The sequence below is a fragment of the Anabas testudineus genome, chromosome 13, assembly GCF_900324465.2.
Source record: "Anabas testudineus chromosome 13, fAnaTes1.2, whole genome shotgun sequence".
Taxonomy (NCBI): domain Eukaryota; kingdom Metazoa; phylum Chordata; class Actinopteri; order Anabantiformes; family Anabantidae; genus Anabas; species Anabas testudineus.
In genome coordinates, this window is record NC_046622.1 from 18,576,935 (window position 1) to 18,599,841 (window position 22,907).

A 22,907-nucleotide genomic window follows, 5' to 3' on the forward strand; every position below is an offset into this window, starting at 1 on the left:
GAATGGCCATGAGACGAAGTTCTGCTGCACAAATATGTTTTCATTTTACTGTAGAATAATTCAAATAAATATTTTGAGAAATTACCAATAACTTTACAAAACCAAAACAGACCAGAAACCTCAGTTGTAGATTTTTTATAAATATATTTTTGTTAAATGTTAAAATATCAGGTAATGTTAAAGTAAAAACTATAATATTTACTCTGAATTGCAGTGTACTAAAGGTAAAACATACCTCTGGTATTGCACTTGTACTTTACTCTACTACTTTATAATTGTACTGGAAACACAGTACAGTACATAAGGTCAATACTCAACTAGTAGTACAAGTACTCAACTACAGTGTGTAGTAGCTGGTGTTGATAAGGTGAATGTTCAATATTTGTTCCAAAAACTCATAGAAAAATATGATCTGTAAGAAAGCTGGTTAATCCATAATAATATATCACCACATTATATTTTTTGAAATTAAGGATCTGCATCTGCAAAAAGTCAAATAAATGCAGTGGAATAAAATAATAGTACCTTTAAATTGTCAATAGTAATCACTGTCTCTGTCAAGTCATGTTTCAGGTGTTACATGTTTCTTTTGAATGAGCTAAAACTCAAACAGAAAACAAAGAGAAACAGAGAAAAGTAATAAATAATACATAAATGAAAGATAAACAGCAAAGACAGAAGGTTTGTTTCTTCTTCATTATGTCTTTAATCATCTCCTGACCTAGGAAATTCATCTGGTGACCCCTGGTGTTGGGAACCACCAGAATAAATACTATATACATAGTTCAAATCAGCTCCACCTTCAGCTACAATTTTACACATCTGCTCAGTACTATGCTAATACTTAAACTTTTGGCAGAATAAGAACTTTTACTTTTAATACTTGAAATATGATTATCATGTTGCTGCTGCTGTAGGAGCGGCTGAACGTGTTTTGGTGTTAACAGAGACAAAGATGTCTGCAGTAACGGATCAAATACTCTAGGTGTCATCACTGGGTCCTATGATGTCATATCACTCCCAGTCTGCTGTTTTCCTACATGTAATACATTCCTACAGTCGCTGTCCGACACTGCAGCTGCCGTAAGGGGATTGTGAAGGTGCACTGATGCATTCAAAGCAGCTAATGGAGATTTTAGGGTTAAAATTTAAACCTCTGAGTGGAAAGGAATTATTTAAAAGCCAAACTAAATGTGACGTTTTACACTGACATGACAACATTTAATAGTACAGACAGTGTGTACAGGTGACACACACACACACACATTACCACACACTTCAGTGCTGTGTCTGTCTGTGTGATCGCCAATCAAACACCCATCCAGACGCCAGCCAGTTACCTAGCAACCTCCTCTTCACTTCCATGGTGATGCTATTAAAAGCTGCAACAAAGAAAACGGCAAAAAAAGGGGGACGATGGGCCTAAAACGAAGGTGTTAAAGAGCCAGCGGGAAGGATTCAGCAGGCTGAGCATCGCGTGACCGGTTCACAGCTAAAACACAGACGTACAGACCGGTATGTTGTCTGTAAATAAGGAATACAGCGCGACAATGGGAATATTCAGGTGGTGCCACTTCACAGGGGATGAGGACAAATGAAAGAAGAGAGACAGAAAGAGGACTGGTGGATACAGACAGAGAGATAAAAAGTGGTGTGTGAGTGTGTGTGTGTGTGTGTGTGTGTGTGTGTGTGTGTGTGTGTACAGCTCACCACCAGATTGCCTGCCAGTTGGTGTGTCCTCCTAACAGCAGAACTGCTGTTACTTAAGCTTTGTCAGACCATCACACCTTGTTTGGTGATAAAATGAACTTACTGTACTCTTACTGACTCTACTAAGTAGAGTATAACGAACCTCAGCTAAGGCGAGACCGTTTCTATATGATGGACATGAATTACACATTTTTAGGATAAAATAAGATGACCCCATGTTGGAGGAAACTGTGACAAAGGTGTGGAATAGCTAGAGCCCGACGTTAACCCACGACAGATGAAACCATGTTTTGTTGGCTGCACTCATGGATGAATTACTGCTCCAAGAAGTTTATTCTAGGGACCAGGCCAGGTGCTGTGTTTGAGGTCAAGTGGGAACTCTGACATAGATCAGGGTTATTTAGGTCTGCCAGAGCCACAGAAGATAAACTACAACTATTGTCACAGGCTGAGTAGAAAACTGATCATGTGTACAGTTGGTGGACTCACCGTGTGGTGCACATTTGGGTTGTTGTGCTGGTGGATGCTAATATAACGTAGCCTCACCCACGACACTAATAGAGAGACGTCCCATTTCTTTTTAACTCTACTCCCAGTTTTTATTTTAATGTTCAAACCTTTTTTATCACATATACGCAACAACGACAACGTTCCTCTTTGTTTGAAACTTTATTTATAATCTTCATTTACCAATCAATAGTGCATTCCTGGGCTAGCAGTTCAGTTCATGGAGGCCATGTTTGGATGTTTGGATGTTGAATGGATAAAAAGGCCTCTTGGTAGCGAGGCGAGACAAAACCGCAATCGTAGCCTTGACGTCCCCAGCTTCGTGTGCCCCCCCTCCTTATTTTTTGTCTCCATCCACACAGAAACAAACAGGGTGGAGGTCTGTGGGTACGAGTTCCTCAGAGTTCTCATCCACCCCTGTGTTACTGATCATCCCACTTTACAGAAACAGACAACTCAGGTCAAAGGTCATTCAGGGGTTGGAGTGGCGTAAGAGGGGGGGGGGTTTCAAAGAGCATTGCACATACTCAGAGCCGGTTCTGGATCCCTTGACAAGAGGGACGCCAACAGAAATACCAACACGTACAGATACAGTCACAAAGCAGCTCTGTGGAGGAGCCGCAGTAAAATTCTCTTTTCTATCTCTTCTTTTCTTTTTCTTTCAGTAAAGTAAACAATAAAATGCTCTTTTTTTTACATTTGTACCAAGTATTCACAAAAACTACTTTGACATTTGACAAACATTTATGACATCAAAGTAAAAGAGCAAAAATAACACAGCCAGTAATTTTACTTATTCCGTCTTTTTTCTTGTGCTTTTCACTGTTTGTTTTCAAAGCTACACCGAGACAGAGATCAGTCGTGTCTCCATCTCTATTTGCACAGACAGCTTGTCAGATTATGTTCGCAATAACAGCCTCGGCATCAGCGCCGCCATTAATCAAGAACCAATCAGCCAGAAATCAACCTGTCCTATGTGCAGTTCGTTCTCTCCAGTCGGTTGAAGTGCACGTTGAGCTAGAATGACTGAGCACAGCGAGACGAAAACAAGATAGCGATACTGGTGCCATGGAGAGAGGACCATGGGAGGAGACCTATCCTCGAGGGGCCCGTGGGTGAGTAGACTCAGCCCAGGCAGCCATGGAGATCAAGCCTGAAGGTGCCATTTCTCGGCGTTATTTGCCGATTTATCTCCTCTGGGAAATCAGGACCAGAGAGACAGAAAGAAAAAACAGAATAGGAAGGCACATCGAGAATGAGGACGGCTTCTGCTGTTTCAGCCCTAATCAACCCCAGAGCTGAACAATAATGTTTCCCACTCATTATTCTTCAGAAATGTTTAAGTTTACATCAGTGAAATGACGGGAATAGGATGAGTGAGTTAATTTCATTCCACAAGAACAGTAAAATACTGTTCTTTAGGGGAATGGTTCAATATCCTGGAAAATTGTTTTTTATTGCTTCATGTTTGTACAAATTAAACCAACAAGAAGATGTGTCTGTTAGTGAAGGACTGAGTAGTTAGCTTTTGTTTATTTAGAAAAAATGGTAGATATACTGTTGCTTTAAGATGTATGTATGTAATCATATTGATACTGAACCCCCTACATGCAGTAGTTGTAAGTTGTAGTGTGCGTTTGTTTTGGTCATTTTGTGCAGATGCACGTCAAATAGACTGCACCAGAAACCACCATTAACTGATGCACTGCATCTGGAACAGAGCCTTTGGTAATGTTATGAGTAACACGTGTGCTTTTCAGCTATGACAACATGCAGACAACATGTCCGCTGTGAGAAGATCTTTGTGTATGTCTGAAATCACTTCATATTTTCTCCATGTAAAGTGAGGGATATATTTAACGTGCACCATTTCATTTGGCTGAGTATCTGAGTGTGATATTTATGGTGCCACCTTAAGTTCCCACAATGGAACAAAAAATAACAGTTGACAATAATATGTAGTGTTGATTTGCAGATGAGATATTATATTATATAGTGTAGGTGTCAGCATACTTTTTGCCATTAAGAGTATAACGATAAATCAGCTCTGAACTTTTCCACCGTCACAATAATGCTGCAGCTGCTTTACTGGGGCTGATAATGGCCTACTTCCACTGGAGCCTCTCTGTATCATGCTGGTCCCGTCAACGCATGGTGCCGTCTCTCCAGAGTCCCATTGACACACTTAGGTTCCTATTTACCTCCAAGCAGGTCACTGGAAAAAATGGGGAGGGGATTTTTTACACCATCTTCCTTTGAATTGCTCTCGCACCCTTTTTACCTAGCCCATCTCCTTGGCTGAGGCCTGATGGTGACCCTAATTTATCTAAAGTCCCCACATCGCCGATATATTTGATACCTACTCTACTGCTGTGATCAAAGTCTGTCGCCACCCTCTGTGTTTATAAAGGGCAGAATGGATAAAATAGAGGTATGAGCAAACAGTTTAGTGGCAGCATGCCATGACAGAAAGCAATAGAGCAGATATAATCCCTATGCCATACGTCTGAACGAACTCTCTGGAGCCGCATGTTACATGCATGAGGTGGGGCTTGCATACGGGAAAGAGGAAACTGGGTTTCATGGCATCAGAGACAAGGGAGTTTCAGGTCATGCTTTCACAAGTTGTCAATCCAACCTTCTGCAGAACAGGGCAAGCAGATTTAACCCTGTGGTAAAGCTACTATAAAAGCAATATGTGCATTATCAATGATTTGGCTTCACAAGTCACAAGAGAAGCAGTGGCAAATTATTTATGTATCTTTTGACAGCTAGTCATGGCTATCCAACAGCGGTAGTGTCTAATGCTAATGTTATATGGTACCTGTCCTTACAGCTCTGTGTTAGGAACAAAATTCCAAACACAGATGTTTTTATCTATCGACATTTAAGAAACGGAACAAGGAAGAAATCTCACATGGCTCACTTTTGCTGAAGTGCACTAAAAGCTCCAAGATGGTGGTTTGGATGTTTTCCCTGCACTGACGCTGTCTGGGAAGCTTCAGCATTAGTGATTAAAGGTCGGACCTCCGTTTAGAGAAACATCACAGTGTTTCACGCCGTGAAACTCCAGAGTGGATCTCCACCTCAGCCAACGGTGGTTGATGGAACTCCGATCCCATTGGCTATTTTCCATTGTGACATCATTAAAAGGAGAACAGAGAGGGCAGGCGATGGGAGGGAGGGGCTCTGACAGCCTCAACAACATCACGTGACCCCGCAGGGGTTTTGGACGACAGAATCAAGACACACAATCGCAGGCCTGATAACAGAAGAGGCTGGTGGAGAATTGAGTCTGTTTGCTGCACACACGGGCGCCATGAACAACCGATTACTTACTGAGTATGACAGGCACAGAAAGCAAATCAAAAAGCTAGTAACAGACACACTTAGCCCTTGAATTGAAAAAAACAACAAAAAAAAAACAGTCCTGAAACGGAGATAAATGGCATTCAGGAAAGAAAAGTGAGACCGCAGTGCGATAGATCAAGCACAGAGACGGGCTTTGAAGAAAAACTTCCTCCAGTCTGTCCCACAGTCTGGGAACGAGGGCCTGGGTGAGCCCTGATGGAGTAGGATGTACAATCAAATTGGGCTATGGTCTTGATATGTGTCACACACACCCCTCACTATCCCCTGTTCACGCTCCAAACTGCCTCCTCATACGCACACCTCCGCCCTTCCCCAGGTGTGGTCGAGCTTCCCAACCCTGATACTCTCCCCAACAGTTCGAGATAAGATGGAGAAAGAGAGAGAGAGGGCAGAGAGAAAAAGAGAGAGAGAGAGAGCAAGAGAGCGGAAAAACAAAACGCATTAGATGTTTTTAGAACATTTACTAAATCTGGCAAATGTCCACTATTCGTATGTATGTTTTGTAGCTCCTTTTCATTCCACCACAATGACAGTTCATATGAGTATATTACAGCAGTTTTCTTGTTTTTTTTTTGTTTTTTTGTTTTCACGTTTGCTCGATCCGTCTGCGTCTGGAGAGAGGAGCCACAGCACCTGAGGGAGGAAAGGAAAGGAGAAGAGGGAAGAGAATAGGATAAACGAGGGATGGTTGCAGACGGATTTGATATGTCTCCTGTGTTTATCCAGGTGATTGGAGCCGTCTCTTCTGTCTGTGGCTGTTATAGAGGAGGTGGAGAGAGGAAGGGTCGATGTAGGACTGCTCGAGGGTCTTTCAAAGGGTTAAAGGATCAGGAGGGTTTAAAGGTCGAGGGGCTAGCCCTGGGTCTCTTTGCCGCTCTCTCGTTCCCGCTGTCCACTCTTGCTCATCTTCATCTCTGTCAGCTGGATGTACCGCAGCACGTTGGTGTCTGTGACCAGGGGAGAGAGAGAGAGAGAGAGAGAGAGAGAGGGGAAAATGTGATGAACGTGAGGTTGGAAAGTTGCTTCACTTCGATCAATGAAATCTCCTTTTCATTTTAAACGTAGGCACACGAGTGACTCGAGTCGTGTAGCAGAGGTCGCCTGCGTCATTTAAGCGTCATTCGTGTTCTTCGCTGACATTTCAGGAAAAAAAATCTAATAAAAGATTCGAGGTTGTGAACTGGCTCGACCACATGTGCAAGGAAAACAAAAAGGCACAAGGCTAAATATCTAATATTTATATCTGGGAATCAGCTGCTACTCCCATGAAGCTCTTCAGCCCTCATACGATCAACACATCCAGGCTATAACCTGCATGTACACACATACGTTGATATTAAAAACAAAGCCTCCAACGGCTACATACTGCTCCATTTTTATATTTTCATGGCCAAGCTTGTTGACTTTAGTGTATGTGGCTCATCACAGTTTATTCTCACCTGTGGGCTCACGGTTCTTGGCGTCACGCAGGTAGCGCAGGGCACATTCATAGTCACCCAGGTGATAGAAGGCGATGCCGGCTCGGTACATGGCCTTAAAGTGGTCTCTCTGGTGGCTCAGTACCTTCAGACAGTACTCTTTCACTCTCTCGTAGTTCACCAGCTCAGACTGCAACAGACACGCTGAGAGGGAGGAAGCGAAGGAACAAGTTAGTTAAGAGTTTAGAAGCTGAAAAAGCCTAAAATGTGGTTGTAATAATGGTAATAATCATTTATTTAAGACATTTGCCTCGTTTTGCAAACACCTTGAGTACAAGTACGGCGTGTACTTCCCACGAGTGTAAAACAAAAATGGGATATTTTGCTGACATCTCACTTTGCTCCTTTTAATAGAGCCACAGTGAAATGTAGCCTCCACAGTACTTCCTCAGGGTGGCAGTGAGCTAACTAAAAATAGCTGATACTAATGTCTCACAGTGTAGATTTGACACAAAAAAACAGTGCAAGTACTTCGAGCCCTGGGGTGGGAGAGTAGTCTGTGCGTGCTGCTGCTGAGCTCGACATGCAAAACACAAGAATGTTAAGTTCAGCTTGAGAGTGATGAACAGGAGACTGTGAGGACGCTGAGTCGTACGTCCCTGAACATATGTTTAGTAAGAGGAGGAGGAGAATAAGGACAGAGGAGGACGATGCAGTGAGTGACAGAGACCTCAGAACTCCTTGGGGAAGAGGTTTGAGTAGCAAAGTACTGAGACCAAGTGAACTTCAGCCGAGTGTAACTGTTATAAAACTGCTATAAAGGGTGACGTAGAGTCCTCAGTGGTAAGCATTTCATGTGAATTGTCTCACAGCAGAGCAATTCTGAGCACATGAACTAACGTCAGAAAAACTCCATTAGAAAAGACACACACACACACACACACACACACACACACACACACACACACACACAGTCCACCAAAGCTTTTAAATGCCAGCTGATGGCTCTGGAATCCAATCACGCCTCCTGGTGATCGCAACCACTCGAGCTCTTGCTTCCACCTTGCTTCACCTCATTTCTTTCTTTTCCATCACTCTCTGTCAGTGAGTCTCTTAATCTATCGGATGATTTATCAAAACTAGTTTTCCGTCTACAGTCACATCAGCTCCAGCGTTTCCATCACATCCCACTCTTTCTCTCCCTTATCTGCCTTTTTTTTTTTTAAACCCTTCATCCATCCTCCCTCTCTCCTCTGGGTCTGCCCTTGACACACAGACAGCTCTGTGAATAACATGAGTCAGGCACTATTAGGTGGCAGGCAGGGTGAGTCAGGAGTGAGACACAGAGAGGCAGGGATGAGGCAGAGGTAGAGGAGGTGTATGTGGGGGAGGAAAAGAGGTGAGACCTATGGGAGACTACAGGATGAGAAGAAAAGGGACTGTGTTAGAAACACTTGGCACTTCTCTACTTGTTCTCCTCTTGAACCTCAGAGACTGTGAAAGGTGCCTGTGAGTGTGTGTGTGTGTGTGTGTGTGCTTGTATGGCTATCATTGTTAGGGCCAACATGAATTTTTAACCTTTGGAGTGAGGACATAGTTGTGATGGTTAGAGTTCGGGTAAGACAGTACATGTGATGAATTAAAAATTGATACAGAGTAGATTAACACGGCCTACACGACAGGTGGAGCTGTGTATGTGTGTGTGTGTGTGTGTGTGTGTGTGTGTGTGTGTGTGTGTGTGTGTGTGTAAGGCGTGAGGAACAGATTGGACAAAACATCACAGTGAGAAACGGTCAAGGACTGAGTGTTTCATCAGATGAGCAGGAATAAGGGAGCTCTGTCGCACACACACACACACACACACACACACACACACTGGCCCACACACACACACACACACAAACACACACACTGGCCCACACACACACACACACACACACACACACACAGACTGGCCTTGCCTGTCAAGTTCAAAACACTAAATAATTCACCACCCACATCATGGCACGGACTAATTCAATAACTATCTCTATCTATCTCTATGTCTTTTGGAATTTTGTGGCATATGCCTGACTGATAAATGGAGACTACTGTGGACTGTAATATTCTATCAAAATGCTGATACGGTAAGTATATTTGGTCCCAAATGTATTACAACTAAGGTTAATTCTAATAAGTCTGACTGTCTTTAGTTTTTTAATAACCTATCCAATCATCTGACAGTCAAGCCCTTTGAGACGTGTTATTGTAGTCTTACGCTTTGTAAAGCTCATGACTCAGCCCAGAGCAGAGTAACAAGGTCGACGCTGCTTCTTGTCAACCTGGTACAATGGGAAGCACCTCACATGTCCTCCACCTCTCCTCCACACCTCTCGACAGATTCCACTCCTCTATTTGTTTTTACAACTGCCAGCTACAACATGACTACTCTCATCCCTTCACACACCCATCCATCATTGCCCTCCAGCAGTGGATGTGAGCGGAGCTTTCAGAGGATCCAGTTACAGTCCATAATGGCCTAATGGCTGACGCAGTTAGAGAGTTCACTGGGACTCACACACTAACGCACACAGCGAATACACACAGCACCGATGAAATTGTAGGTGCAAAATCTGGATATACTGTACCTTGACGAAACAAGCACGCATAGACACAGACAGACAGACTTTAAGGACTTTACACATACACACGATGGTTAAAAAGGTAAGTGATGATACAAATGTACACAAAGACACACACACACACATAAAAACAGCAATGACTTGCTGGCCGCACCCTATTGGCCCATTAGGCAGATGGATGGCATGCCAGAGGAAATGTAGAGTGTGGTGAGATGCATTAAGGGTGTGATAATGACAGGATCATCGGGGGCAGGCTGGGCATGGACACAGACAGAGAGAGTAATACCACTGGAGCCAAGATGTTACAGCCACTTAGGGACATGTGTGTCTGAGGGTTTCTGTTTGTGTCCTGTGTAGAGACGTGGCTGTGGGTGAAGTGATTGGGTTAAGGTTCCCACAAGTAAATCCCAGGGGAAGTGAGATGTTTAAGGAGAGGCACGTTGTTTTTTTTTCTTAACCTTAGTGATTGGTCTGTCTTGTGAATCCAAATACACGTATGTTGCTATTTTCAAAAATCCAAATCAAGCTTCACTGTTGGTTGTTTCCTTAACAGGAAATGAAGCTGAATAAAAACCTATGTTGTAATTCATAGGTTGATAAGGTTTATTCACAGTTACAGTGTTGAATTTGAACTCCTGTGAAGTAAAATCAGTGATGCAGGGAGGCAGACTGGATGAGCATGTAGCACAGCTGGTTCCCATGAGTCCACTGTTTGCCTCTGGTCACAGATCTGTAACTGATAGCCATGTTTTTCTTATCACTGATCTCTCCCTTAATTTACACACATACTTCTGTGGCCTATCCGTTTATTTCCCACAACCATAATCTGCTGCACTTGACATTTAAAATGTTGCTGGCTGGTAATATACGAGGCCTCCAGTCACATGGAAAATGACATAAACTCAATTCATATGTGTTTTGAACTGGTGGTCGGATATAAAAGAATTTCAAGATCCCAGTGAGTATTTATTAGATGAAATGATTCATTCTTAGCAGATCCTTAACTTTGACCTCTCTATTAAAAGAAATTCCTCGTTCGTCATCTCTGTGAGATGAATAATGAGTTGTGAGACCACTGAGAGGAAACAGAGGTGGAAGGCAAGACACCTAGATTTGTCTCAATGAAGGAATACATGTGAAGAATAATCTAAGGCTGTGACGCTGGCTTGTGTGCACCCATTTCACGTCTTTGTCATGAGTGGAAGTACAGTATATCCTCTTGGTGCTGGTCCATGCAGGAAACTGGATTAAATGGAAAACATATTTACATTTCTCCGACACAACAGGTGTGTCCATGAGTATGTGTCTGCCTCTTGTATGTGTGTGTGTGTGTGTCTTCTGTTGCTTGAATATCAAATGAAAGGTGCGGTGAGTGGGAGTGGTTAACACATGCTCAGGAACCCCACTGGTTTGCCTGAAGCATCATGTCTGAAAAAAACAAAAAACAGAGCCAGCATAGAGACTCGCTTTTATTTAGCAGATAGAGCACCAAAGCCTGGGAGGAGGAGGAAGAAAGAGAGAGAGAGAGAAAAGGCAGGAATCTGAAATAAGACAAGAGAGGGCAAAGGAGGACAGAGGTAGAAACGGAGACAGCACTGACAAAACCAAATCCAGAAACAGCCAAGGGAAAGTCATGACAGACTTTGTGTGTGAGAGGCACAGAGGAGGAGTGAGAACTAATTGAATAGGAAGAAGACATAGCGAGCGGTAGAAATGTTATAGTGCGTTCGTTTCTGTCGTCTTTTTGGGCTCCCGTGTTGTGCGTTTTTAACCCTGCTTCGTTTCCTGTCTACAGCTCCATAACCTCAGCTTCCCTCTGGACCCATGTCCCTCTCTGTCAGGTGTGACACAACAATCCAGCTCATTTAAGGCCTCCGTGGCCCTGGCGATTAGTCCGCTGTCCGTCAGCCTGTAATTAGTTCTACGGGAAGACAATGGCAAATGGAGAGACCCATCACTCTCACAGATGCTCTCACTCAGAGACGCACACTCTGCGTCTTCCTTGCCCTCCATTTCTCCACTCTTCCATGGCTGCGCCCCCGTTTACCTTGACTGCCCTGCCCTCCCCTCACCTTTCACCACATCTTCGGTCTCTCCTTTATCAATGTCACAGTCCTGTCACAGATTTACTGACAGAGACAAATGAAGAGGCATCATCACGAAATGGCCTCACACATACATGCTGGAGAAGTGAATCTGATCCAACATGCTGATGTCACAGTTCTCGGACAGGCTGACTAAGAATAGCTCCACCCAAAGCATTTTAGCGAATGACTTTCGCTGTTATTGAGAGGGACAGCGCTAGTTCCTAGCCCGACATATCGCTAGGGCTTGTCTGCACTGACATGACACAGCATTTGCTCCAGCTTCACCAGTCACCACCTGCAGTGTGATTTTGCTTTTGTCTTTCTTGTTTCTGTGTCTTTTGAGTCTCTCCTCTCACCAGTGCTCCCTCTCATCCAAAATACAGTACAGATGAATGAGATGTGCCATCAGGAATATGGGACCCATAATGTTTATAGTTAGTTCTAATTATGAATATGATTCAGAAAGAATATACATATATATATAATTTATTATTACACAGAGATGGCAACAGCTCATTTGATTGTCAAATAACATTAAAACAAGTGGTGCAGATGATCTCTTTGATTGTATGGAAGAGGCAGCTCCATATGGTGTCAAAACACTCCCATAATTACTCATTCTTATTACCCTTGTTTGACAGTGTGCATCTCCACAGGCCTGGGTAGCTGGAAGTGAGTGCCAAGACCAGCCTTACAAATGAGTCAGTGGTTATTTTTGATGAGCATCACTATTCTGAGGGATACAGTGTGTGTAGAGCAGCTATAGTAAAGGCTGAGAAGGGTCCATTTGTGTTGGTAAGTGAGGAGATTTGGATTAGAACAGAGAGTCTCCATCATATTCACACATTCATTAAAAGAAATGTGATCATTTGTGATTTCATAACTGGATGTTACTGTACATTTATATACAATACAATGTTGCAAAATAGAATAACCCATTGGAAATAACCATCAATTGCATGTAGGGTCACTTATTGAAGCAAGCCCCCTTAATACCTAACACAGAAACAAGTAGCCCGTCTAGGCTAATTAAATAATGGGATTATAAGGCTAGAAAAAGGTGGAACCATCTTGGAACAATGTGCGAACACGCCACAGTTTGGGAGATGATGGTGCATTTTGCTTCCATTGGACAGAGCTGGGCTCGCTGTTTCCAGTCTTTATCTTCCAGTCTGAACTAAGCCAACCACATGCTCAGTGGACAGTGAGCGGAGTGATCTCATCAAACTCGAAGGAACAAAGTGAATAAGTTGAACTATTCTTTTGAAAGCTCAATCTTCCTATCATTCCTCCTCGCATGTGAAGTGGTAACCTGGTAAAGCATCCCTCTTAGAAACCCCTGGCGCACTAAATCTCTTAGAACACTGACTCAGCCGATCTAACTGCTGGTACATCAAACACATTTACATGGATTACCCGCAGTGCCACATTGATCCTGGGAGTGAGGAGAAAGTCAAGTAACCAGATTATTCTGTTAGATCTCACAGAGAGCAAGCGGCAGAGGGAGGCTTTTTAGAACAAGAGAAAGCGCTAAAACCCACTTTCCTCATTGTTTATTGTTTACTGGAAGATCAAGATTCAAACACACAGTATGCTGAGTGGTGCCAAATCATGCACCACAAAAGTCTGGGTCCCGTATGAATCCTCTACCTTAGTCCATGAGTTTGCACCATGCCACATTGTTCTGCTATCCTAAAATAGTCACTGACTCAGGATTAATGCTGGTCTACTGAAATATTTATACAAGTGAGCAGGCTATCTTCTCTATGACTTCACCTAAGATGAAATCATTTAATGCTCTCCATTGCACTTTGCAGTTTCCAGAACTTATGCTGAGCAATTTCTTGCCTGTAATATAAGCCCATAGGACTCACGGCGAGTCTTTGTCTTTTCTTTGTCTAAAGGAAATTAAGATGGTGTACATGTAGTTCTAATTTTATTAAACTCAATACAATGGGTATATTTAGCTTATATCCTCAAGTATCTGAGGGCCAAATGGAGATTCTCTATTACTTTTTCCCTTGCGAGTAAAAACAGACATTCAGTTAATAGTTAAGTGCAGTTTAATAAAGCATAAAGAGACTTTTATTGAGCTTGTATCTGTATTTGACCTCACTGACAGAGATGTAATTTTGTTGTGGCCCTTAGCGAGACCATTATGTGATCGGTGATGTCATCTGGACACCGGGCAGACTCTTGCCTTTAGCTCTGCTACTGTCTTCCGCTGCTGTCAAACCATTGCTGCTATCAGCTCTAACCAAACACAGTTATGTCAAGTAAAATTGAGGCTGTGTTTGCTAATATTGATGCACTTCTTTTACTCGGTTTGTTTGTCTATGTACGGTAACTGTGACAAACGTGCTCTGCATTATAGTGTTACCAAGATACATTTGGAAACGCCAGTGGAGAAAAGAGCCAAATGATTTGGCTCTGAATCTCATGGGGTCAGCATTAACAAGTAAATGTGTAATTGATGGCTAAACCATGAGCCCTTATCATTTCTAAGAACGATACAGCCATATGATGACAGCTAGTTGTTGCCAGTAGAAACTAATAACCACTTCCTATTATTCAGGACAGACAAATGTATTTACCCCAAGCAACAATACCAAGAACCAAACCTCAAATAGCGTCCAACATGGTTTTTTCGTAAGCATTGAGCTTTGTGGATAAATATTAACAGGCAGTCGGTTTACTCTGCTCTGTCCACTGGAGCGCAGGTCGTTAGATACGCCCAAATAGCTTCAACAAATTCTAATTACTGATGGGTAACAGAGGATGAATTTTCTGCATTTCCTGATCTGTGTTCCACTCACACTTCACTCTCTCTCTCTCTATGAGGGTGTCAGGAAAAGGGCATGTGTTTCAGCTGTTTTTCCCTCAGCTGATGCCATGAGTTTCAACTACGGACTAAAAAAAGCTTTGACAGACACTTTCAATTTATCCATTATTTCACGCCACTGTCAGTCCACATCAAACAAGATTACATTAAAAAATGGTACACACAGGCACTAAAAGCCTTTGAATAAATCCCAAAAGTGTCAGCAGATTTAAGGAAACTAATGATCTATTGTTTTGCTTTTGGATTTTTTTTTTTCAAAAATTGGAAGCGTCATATTTTTGGCGGGTGTACGTTATTCTTCTTTGGTTTATGTAACATATGGGATATTTATTTTGTATCAAAGAAAATACTGGCTACTGTCTGTATATTATATCTGGTGGATTAAAAATATTATGTTGAACTGGCTTTATTGGAAGATAAAGCAACAAACTTCGTCCATGGATTTTCTCATTACGTTTATCTTCAGTTCCCCTCTGCACCGCTCCCTGCCTGCCCCCTCTCTTCCTCCTCCTTCTGACAGACGACTGAATCGTATTTACTCTTTTGACAGGAGTCATCTTGGCCTGTCAGGGCTGTGATGTAAATCAGTTTGGTCTGGATTGGATTTCTCAGCATTATTTGCAATGAAAAAAGAAAACAAATGCAGCTCTGGAAGCCTTTCCATCACTATTCAGAGGTCATAGAGTCAAACATTTTGTGCTTCTCCTTCCACTCTTGTCACTCTCATTTTATAGTCGTACCCAACCTCCTGTGTTGTATAATCCCATCACATTCAGGACTTCTGTCCAGCTTCACCCTCTCCTTTGGTTTCACTCCCTGCCCCCCGTTTGAGCCTTTGGATCCTCTTCTACTGACTCACCCTTCCCCCCATCCTTCAAATCTCTCCCTCTCTCTCAGCTGTGAGGTAATTCAGAGGGTTGGTATATGGAGGACAGCACAGTGTGAGTGGTTCAGTAGATGGACGGCCAGTTGTAACCCTGACAGCAATGCCACACCATCTGCAGCTCTGGCACATGACGTTCCCATGGCTCTGCTCTGGCCTTCCCTCCAATGGCAGACGAACATGCACAGAAGGAAGAAAGAAGCCAACCACACACCCCCACCCATCCCCCTTCTCGACCATCACATGGCATGTCTTTCTCCTCCACCTTCCGACGAGCACATTGCATGTACTGTATTTCCTCTCTACAAAGCACTGAGAAACAACTTCTCTTCTCATTTCTTCTGCTTATACAGTCCTGATTTCTCCTCGACTTAAACCCTCTAACATACATTTTTCTCCCCATCTCCTCTCATCCTCACAATCATCTTTATCTGCGGACTCCACCAAGTGCCCTGGTGACAGAGCTGGCAGGAGATGAAAGGGAGGAGTTTCCTTTCCTGTTCTGCTTTTGTAAGCAAGGCATCGACTGTTAACTAGCAGTGGGTTATAGTGGACTAGTAAAATCAATCCATTTGTGGTGTAACATATCAATGACACTTCTAACGCCGTCCTAGCAGCGTCCACCTGCAACAAGACTTTAGGTTTAGAGGCTGTAATGTGGTGAATCTTCAAGGCTGCCGGGGAAGTGGACAAATAGCACTCTGTCCTATAATTGCACCCTGAAAAAGGCTTTTTATTCTTAGTGTGGCAATAATAGATGTTGATGGCGCCAACAGGTTCATTAAATGTTCAATCAATTTGGTATAAGAGCGGTAATTGCATGAGATGGTTCAAAAGTCCATAAATGGTCTCAGTCAGATGACAGTTTCTTTCCAATCGTTAAAAAACGGTCGAGAAGGGCTGAGGAGAGACAATATACACATGCTGTCGATATCATGGCAGCAGCTGAAGCTGAAACTGATTTCATGGCTGATCTCACCAAAATCATACCGATCAGTAGCGTTATGCAGAAACAAATTACATCACCTCTATAAGTAAGTAAGTAAGAAATTTTCTTATCAGGATCAACTTGTGTAGAAAGTAGCTGCAAAATAAAAATGAATGCAAGAAGCAAGACCTGATCCATTATAGTGTTATCAGTTGGCTGAAGATAACTGATGAACATAACATAACATTTTGGTTATCTCTCTCTCTCTCTCTCTCTCTCTCTCTCTCTCTCTCTCTCTCTCTCTCTCTCTCTCTCTATATATATATATATATATATATATATATATATATATATACATAGCCTATCCATACCTATGTTTTATCTTTAGCAATAAATAACTGACATAGTATTTTTTAACAGCTGATTGTCATTGTTCTACTGTCATTGTATTGTTTGTTTTAAATTAAATATCAAATCGGGGTGGGGGATGTAGCACATTGACATGAAGTGGTTTTCCACTTATTCTCTTTAGAAAGAGATGAGTGCAGTGTTTTTTTTGTGATCAGGCCAAATTAAAGAGTTCCCAAACTGGTTAGGAACAAAATTAAGCTGTTCTGCTTCACTGAAGCTGCTCCTATCTAAATTTTTCTATATTGACATTTGAGCAAACGACTATGTGTAATTTAAAAAGAACCTTGACTCTGCAGTTTCTTCAGCTCTAAGGAGCATTTTAGCCTCAAACAACAGCATGTTAGCCGACATTAGCTCTGAATACTCTCTGCATGCAGCCTGCTCAGCAACAAACAGCAGACAGAGCAAAGAAGAGCATTTAGTAAATAAAGAAACAATCATAAATGATGAAATGTTTTCCTGGATGCAGGCTTACAAAGACTAATACCTCTAATACAATATGACGACAGGAGGTATCATACTGAAATAAACAATATTTTGCCTGACAAATGACTAACAATTGATTTATCAGCTACAGTCTCAGTTTTAAAACTGATAGTCACCTTATGCTTGTGGCTCACTGATCACAGCTTGCGGCTATTTTTAGCAGATTTTATTTCTCCCTTACTTCCTTACTGCACGGGAAATTGTAACTGAACTTGGAGTTGAGGTAAACAGTTAAGGGGCCACAAACAGCAGCCCAGTGGGTCTCTACTAACACCAGAGGAAAGCGCTTGTTTACTTGCTGTCCACAGTTAATGCCATGTGAAGGTTAAATTATTCTTCTCCATAAAAAAACAAACGTCATTATGTTTAATTTAATAGCCCTATTTTTTATTTCTAATGGATGCTGGTGTTTTTATTTTCGTTCATTTAACATTTTTTTTAAGTGATGAGTGGGTGAAAAATGCTGGATCATCATCACGATAAGCAAAAGCTACTGTGAGCTGCAGCAGCTGAATAAAAGGTGGCTGATGTTAGGAAACAAACAGTTTCACATATCTCCTCCTGCTGTGTTTCTCTCAAGGCTGTGACTTATGACTCATGCACAGATTGAACCAGTCAGGAGGAACAAAGGGAGATTTCGGGGCAGAGATCTGAGCGAGCACAAGTTAATGAGAAGTCAGACTGATCACTCTCACAACAGGATCACACCATCCTGCTCCCTATTTAATTTTCTGTACACTACATCTGAACTGATTAAAACTTACTAAGCTTTGAAAAAGTTTGATACAAGTCTGTCTTAATGTTGTGAAAGTGCTTCGTCAAGATCAATCTGAGAAAAAAAAAAAGAGCAAACAAACTGCAGCCACATCTGTTATTTCTGTGTGTGCCTCACAGTGTGTTGGTGGTGGTGGGTGGATGGATTGCTGAGGCTGGCTGGCAGGCAGTCTGCCTCTGGCCAACATGTTGCACCACCGTAAACTGCGACAGACACGAACGGTGGTGGTGGTATAACCTATTTAAATACAGCCCTGTGGGGACACACAGGCTTGGGGTGTCTACTTAACAAGGCCAGCAAATAGGACATTCATCAGCCATCGTCATTCTGTCTGACAGAATCAGGTGATGCTACTGTTGGTGCTGATTTTGTTTTCCACCACATTGACTCACATGTACAATGTTAAAAACTCCCATTTTCTCTGTTGCTGGTTTCGTTCCAGCAAGAATCATCTTTAATTCCTGAATCATTTCATTTGGTTCCTCTCGGCTCTGCTGCAATCATCCTTTCATATGTGTTCTGTACAGTGTGTCAGTTTGCTGAGCTGGTTCGCAGAGTCACTGAGCCTTCAGTAAAAACTTCTCACTCATCAAAATTAAATGTTTTCATGTGCAGTTTCAATTTGTAAACCAAGAAGAACGTGTACCTCAAATTTGTACTTGAGTAAAGTGTAGTAAGCAACAGAGACGGCTGTCCTCATCACTACAAAGTAACACACACTGTATGGCGTCAGTGTGACACAATTAATTCCCCACCCCCCTACTGTCACTTAGGCCATGCTAATTTCCTCTGTTTCAATTTTTACTGTATCACATGTACTGCCTTACAATAACTAACTGCCCCTCCAAACCTTACCCTAACCCTAACCACAACCAAATTCTAACTCTAAAACCCAGTCTTAACCCAGAAATTACTCTTTAAACACTCCCATTGTGAGGACCGCCTAAAATGTCCTCAGTCCAATGGTTAAAAATTCAAACAACAAACCTCACTAACCCAATATACTTCAATAAAATAGCAAACTCAGCAATGGGTATGAAAAGACGAACAGCTCCTTCCTTCTCACTCACTCTCGTGTGTTACTTGTCTCGGTTCTTGTGACCACCGTCTGCCCAGCAGGATTCTGGGTATCCACTTGAAGCTGCACAACTAAGACCTCTGCACTGAGTGTGTCGCTACTTCACCTCAGTTGGTGTGAGAGTTATTGGTTACCGTCAAAAACATTTTCAAACCAAACCGAGGTTTAACAAAAACAGTTTGAACAGCTTTGTGATATTAAAGGAGGCAGCACCTCTTATTTATATTGCATTCCCTCCTCCAGACCATGTTAATGAGAGAAACTGCACTTTGTATTATGATTATTATAAAAACTTCTCTTTTGTTTCCCAGTACTGTACTGCAGAGGCACCCAGCATTTAAATATATAATTTATTTACACTTTCTCTAAAATGCCTAATTGTTCCCCATGGTCTTCATTAACTTTATTTTCTTCCACTGTTTCTACCTTTAGCACTCAGTAGGAGCCGGTGAGTATTGGTTCCTATTTCATGCACGAATATTACACTCTGAACTGTGGGCTGCTTTATAAAGCATTACCAAGCATGTGTCTTGTCAGAGTAAAGCACTTACGTTGTTCTAGTCCATGTAAACACAGTCACTGTTGACAAAGTGTGGTTGAAATGAGGTTTCTTTGTGTGTGCAAACTTGCATGAGTGCGCATGTGCACGTGCTCCTGTTTGAAGCAGCAGTGAGGCAGGCGAGGGTATGAGAGGTATTAATACAACGACAGGGAAAAGGCCCAGCGATGGTTGCCATGGTAAATATGGCCCCCTGTCACTTGCTAGCAGTCCCTCCCTCCTCCCTCTCTGTTCCACTGCTCTCTACTATTTCTCTCCATGCTTGTTTTTCTTCTCTCATTACACTCTGACTGTCTTTCTCCCGCTCTGTCATCCCCACCATATATACTGCGTCCCTCTTTCCTCCTCCTGCCTGAATTTTCCCTATTCCTTTCGTATTTCACTTTCCCCTCACCCCTTTTCTCTTTCCCTCCCCCATCACTCCACAGTGGCCTCCCTGCAGGCTCCAGACAGGCCCTGCACACTGCGCAGAATGAGGCGACCTTCAGTGCATCACGGCAGGCTGACCGAGACACAACACCGAGCCACGACCATGGCCCAAAATCACAACATTCACATACAGTAGGTAGTGATGATAGGTGACCATCATTCATCGTCATCATCGTGAGCATCTACTCCTGAATAACAATAGTCATTATATTCTGCTGTTCATACTGAACACATACTGTAGTCTCACTGTTTATCTTTTTTCTATATTACACCGTGATACTGACTCTTTTGCTGTTTAAATCAATTAAACTAAAGACTTTTTCGTACCGAACACTTTCCCATTACCAAGTGGTCCAGAGTGATGAACTCTGACTTCTCAGTTTGATAAATGCTGATTTTCCTCTTCTTACACTTTGACCTTAGACCTCGAGGACAGTTGTTCATTTTTCAACTTGGAAACACATACTGTATCTGTCAAGGCTAACTACAAACACTACAAATATGTATGTCAGCCTCACAACCTGTCCTATAGAACAAAAAAGGTTAGTTGATTGACTGATAAACTATTGACTGACAGGAAATCAACTGGCAACAATTGTGAAAAATGTGATAACTAATTATTTGTGACATTTTTAAGAAGATATGTCTAAAATCACTTGTTGCAGCTTCTCATATTTACTTTTTGATTAATGAAACAATAAATGAATTATTGATAAAAAATAACTGTCGGACTTGTTGTTAGCATTGATAATACTGTTATTATCGGCTGTGGTTTTATTTGCAGTCAGTATAAATGGTGGCTTTTCAGGTCGGTGAGCAGTTGCCCACTCCACCTTGTTGCTGAGGTATCAGAATATTGAAATTATTTCCTGGAGCTTTTGATAATAGAAAACCAGGTTCTGGAAAAAGTGTAAACCTTAACCTTGAGTTAGTTATACGTGATATTTTTATGTCTATTTGGTTTTATCTGACTTCCTTAATGTGCTGTTCTGATGAATTGAGAAGTCAAAATTGAGAAATTTACCCAGTAACTATTTTATTCATCTATTAACTGTTTAAGTCTCGTTCAATATTTTCTAACGTGAGGGTTTGTAACTTTTCTCTGTTTTAAATGATTTTAAATTGATTATAATTGCCTTAAGGCGTTTATGTTTTTGGAGAATCCACATTTAGCCTGAGTTAAAGTCTGAACTTTTAATGAGTCTGCAGTAACACATGAGCACCGTGCAGCTGAACACTGACTTCTCTACATAATGAAAACATGTATCACCTCCATTTGACCTATTTCCTGTGAGTTTTACATTTTATTTATGGTTTATTTATTCTCTTTTTTCCACAGCCACACACTAGGTTACATCTTCCGTCCAAACAGTGATGAAATGGCAGGACCAGCAGCAGGACAATGATTTGTTGACTTCATTGTGACGTTTCTTTGTGATGGCTGGCAAATGGCCTCACTGGGCTCAATCCTGCACTAATTTGATCAGTGTGCACATCCACCAATATCCACCGATAAATCACATTTCTGCCAACTAACAGGAAAAACATCGGTGTTATTCCACCTGCCTCAGCACCAGACAAACCCAGCAGCAGCAGCAGCAGCAGCAGCTTGTGTGAACCCGGTGAACCGGAACGGACGCCGGTGTCAGCAGCAGAGTACCGGTACCGCTCACCTGTCAGGCTGTCGTAGCACTCGATCTCGGTGCTCTCCACGGCTCTCCGCTGCTCCTCGGTCAGCTTGGCAGCGGCTTGGTTCAGCAGGTTGACCTCGGAGCCCGTCGTCCCGTCGGCAACATGCACCCCTTTCAGCTGCAGCAGCGCCCGGTGGTACTTGCCTATCGCTTCCCGAAATTTCTTCTCCTTGTAGCAGCGGTGACCCTCCGCCTTGAAGTCGATGGCCTTCTGGATCTTCGCCTCCATCTCCATTTCAGCCGAGCCGGTTCGATACACTCCGCCGCCTCCTCCGTCTCCTCCACCGGCGGCCGCTGCCAGACTCCGGCCGCCGGTCTCCGGGTAGCTCTTTAGGCTCTTTATGGGGTGCTGCTTGGCTTCCATCTCTCTCAGAGAAAGCGACTGGAGCCGGCCATGGCGCTCGGACACGAAGGTGTGTTTCGTTGGGGAGGACCGGATCAGCGTGCTGTGCATAAAGGATGCGGGATGGAGCGGCACAGACGGCTGGGCAGGCGGCGGCACCGGAGAGACGACGAGCCTCGAAACACAGCCGAGAAAACGAGTTCAAAAATGTCCCCGGCGAGTGTCTGGTGCTCGAAACACTACAAGCAGTGAAAGTGTAAAGAGTGTTTACAGCTATGAAGAGGCCATCAAGGCTCGGAGAGCTGCTGGGAACATCCTGAACTCCCCGAGCGTCCAAACAAACAGATCCCTCGCGGAAGGATGCTCGGGTGGATTTCTATGGTAGCAAGCTCCGAGGCACGCGCAGCATCAGCACCACAGACAGCCCTGCCGCAAAGCATTGTGGGCAAACAGAGGAGTCGTGAGGCGTTGCTGCAGTCCACATTTTACATGGCAAGAAGCGAGAAAGCGTGGAGACACTGACACGGAGCATGATTTATCAAATATATGTCGCAGTTTGGTAAATTAACATTCATTAAAAGTAATTAATAATAGAAACAATACTCGTGCGCACACACAGAAGAGCTTGTCTGCATAGCCTTCTATTTATTAGATTATTAGGCAAAGGTTACACCCTGACACCAGTGACGGCCTCTTATATTCACTACAGCCCACATGATTCATTAGCAGCGTCCTAAAGATGCAGATTACGTCACTAGCATTGTTTG

General features: G+C 42.8%; 1 protein-coding gene across 1 annotated transcript; it reads right to left on the reverse strand.

Annotated features, from left to right (window-relative positions):
- Nucleotides 1–3,743: 3,743 nt before the first annotated feature.
- On the reverse strand, nucleotides 3,744–22,466 carry ttc9b (tetratricopeptide repeat domain 9B). Its single transcript, XM_026376830.1, has 3 exons — nucleotides 21,780–22,466; nucleotides 7,029–7,211; nucleotides 3,744–6,536 (listed from the first exon to the last, which is right to left on the reverse strand). The coding sequence occupies exons 1-3, from the start codon at nucleotides 22,249–22,251 to the stop codon at nucleotides 6,442–6,444; spliced, it is 750 nt and encodes a 249-aa protein (XP_026232615.1). The 5' UTR covers nucleotides 22,252–22,466; the 3' UTR covers nucleotides 3,744–6,441.
- Between the last annotated feature and the right edge of the window lie 441 nt (nucleotides 22,467–22,907).

Bases quoted from the DNA above. Each gene is read 5' to 3' on its own strand.
- ttc9b (XM_026376830.1), bottom strand. From the start codon at position 22,251: ATGCACAGCACGCTGATCCGGTCCTCCCCAACGAAACACACCTTCGTG. The intron at 7,212-21,779 runs GTGAGCGGTACC...CCTCCCTCTCAG, and splicing joins GTGCTACGACAGCCTGACAG to CGTGTCTGTTGCAGTCTGAG. The intron at 6,537-7,028 runs GTGAGAATAAAC...CCCTGGTCACAG, and splicing joins CAAGAACCGTGAGCCCACAG to ACACCAACGTGCTGCGGTAC.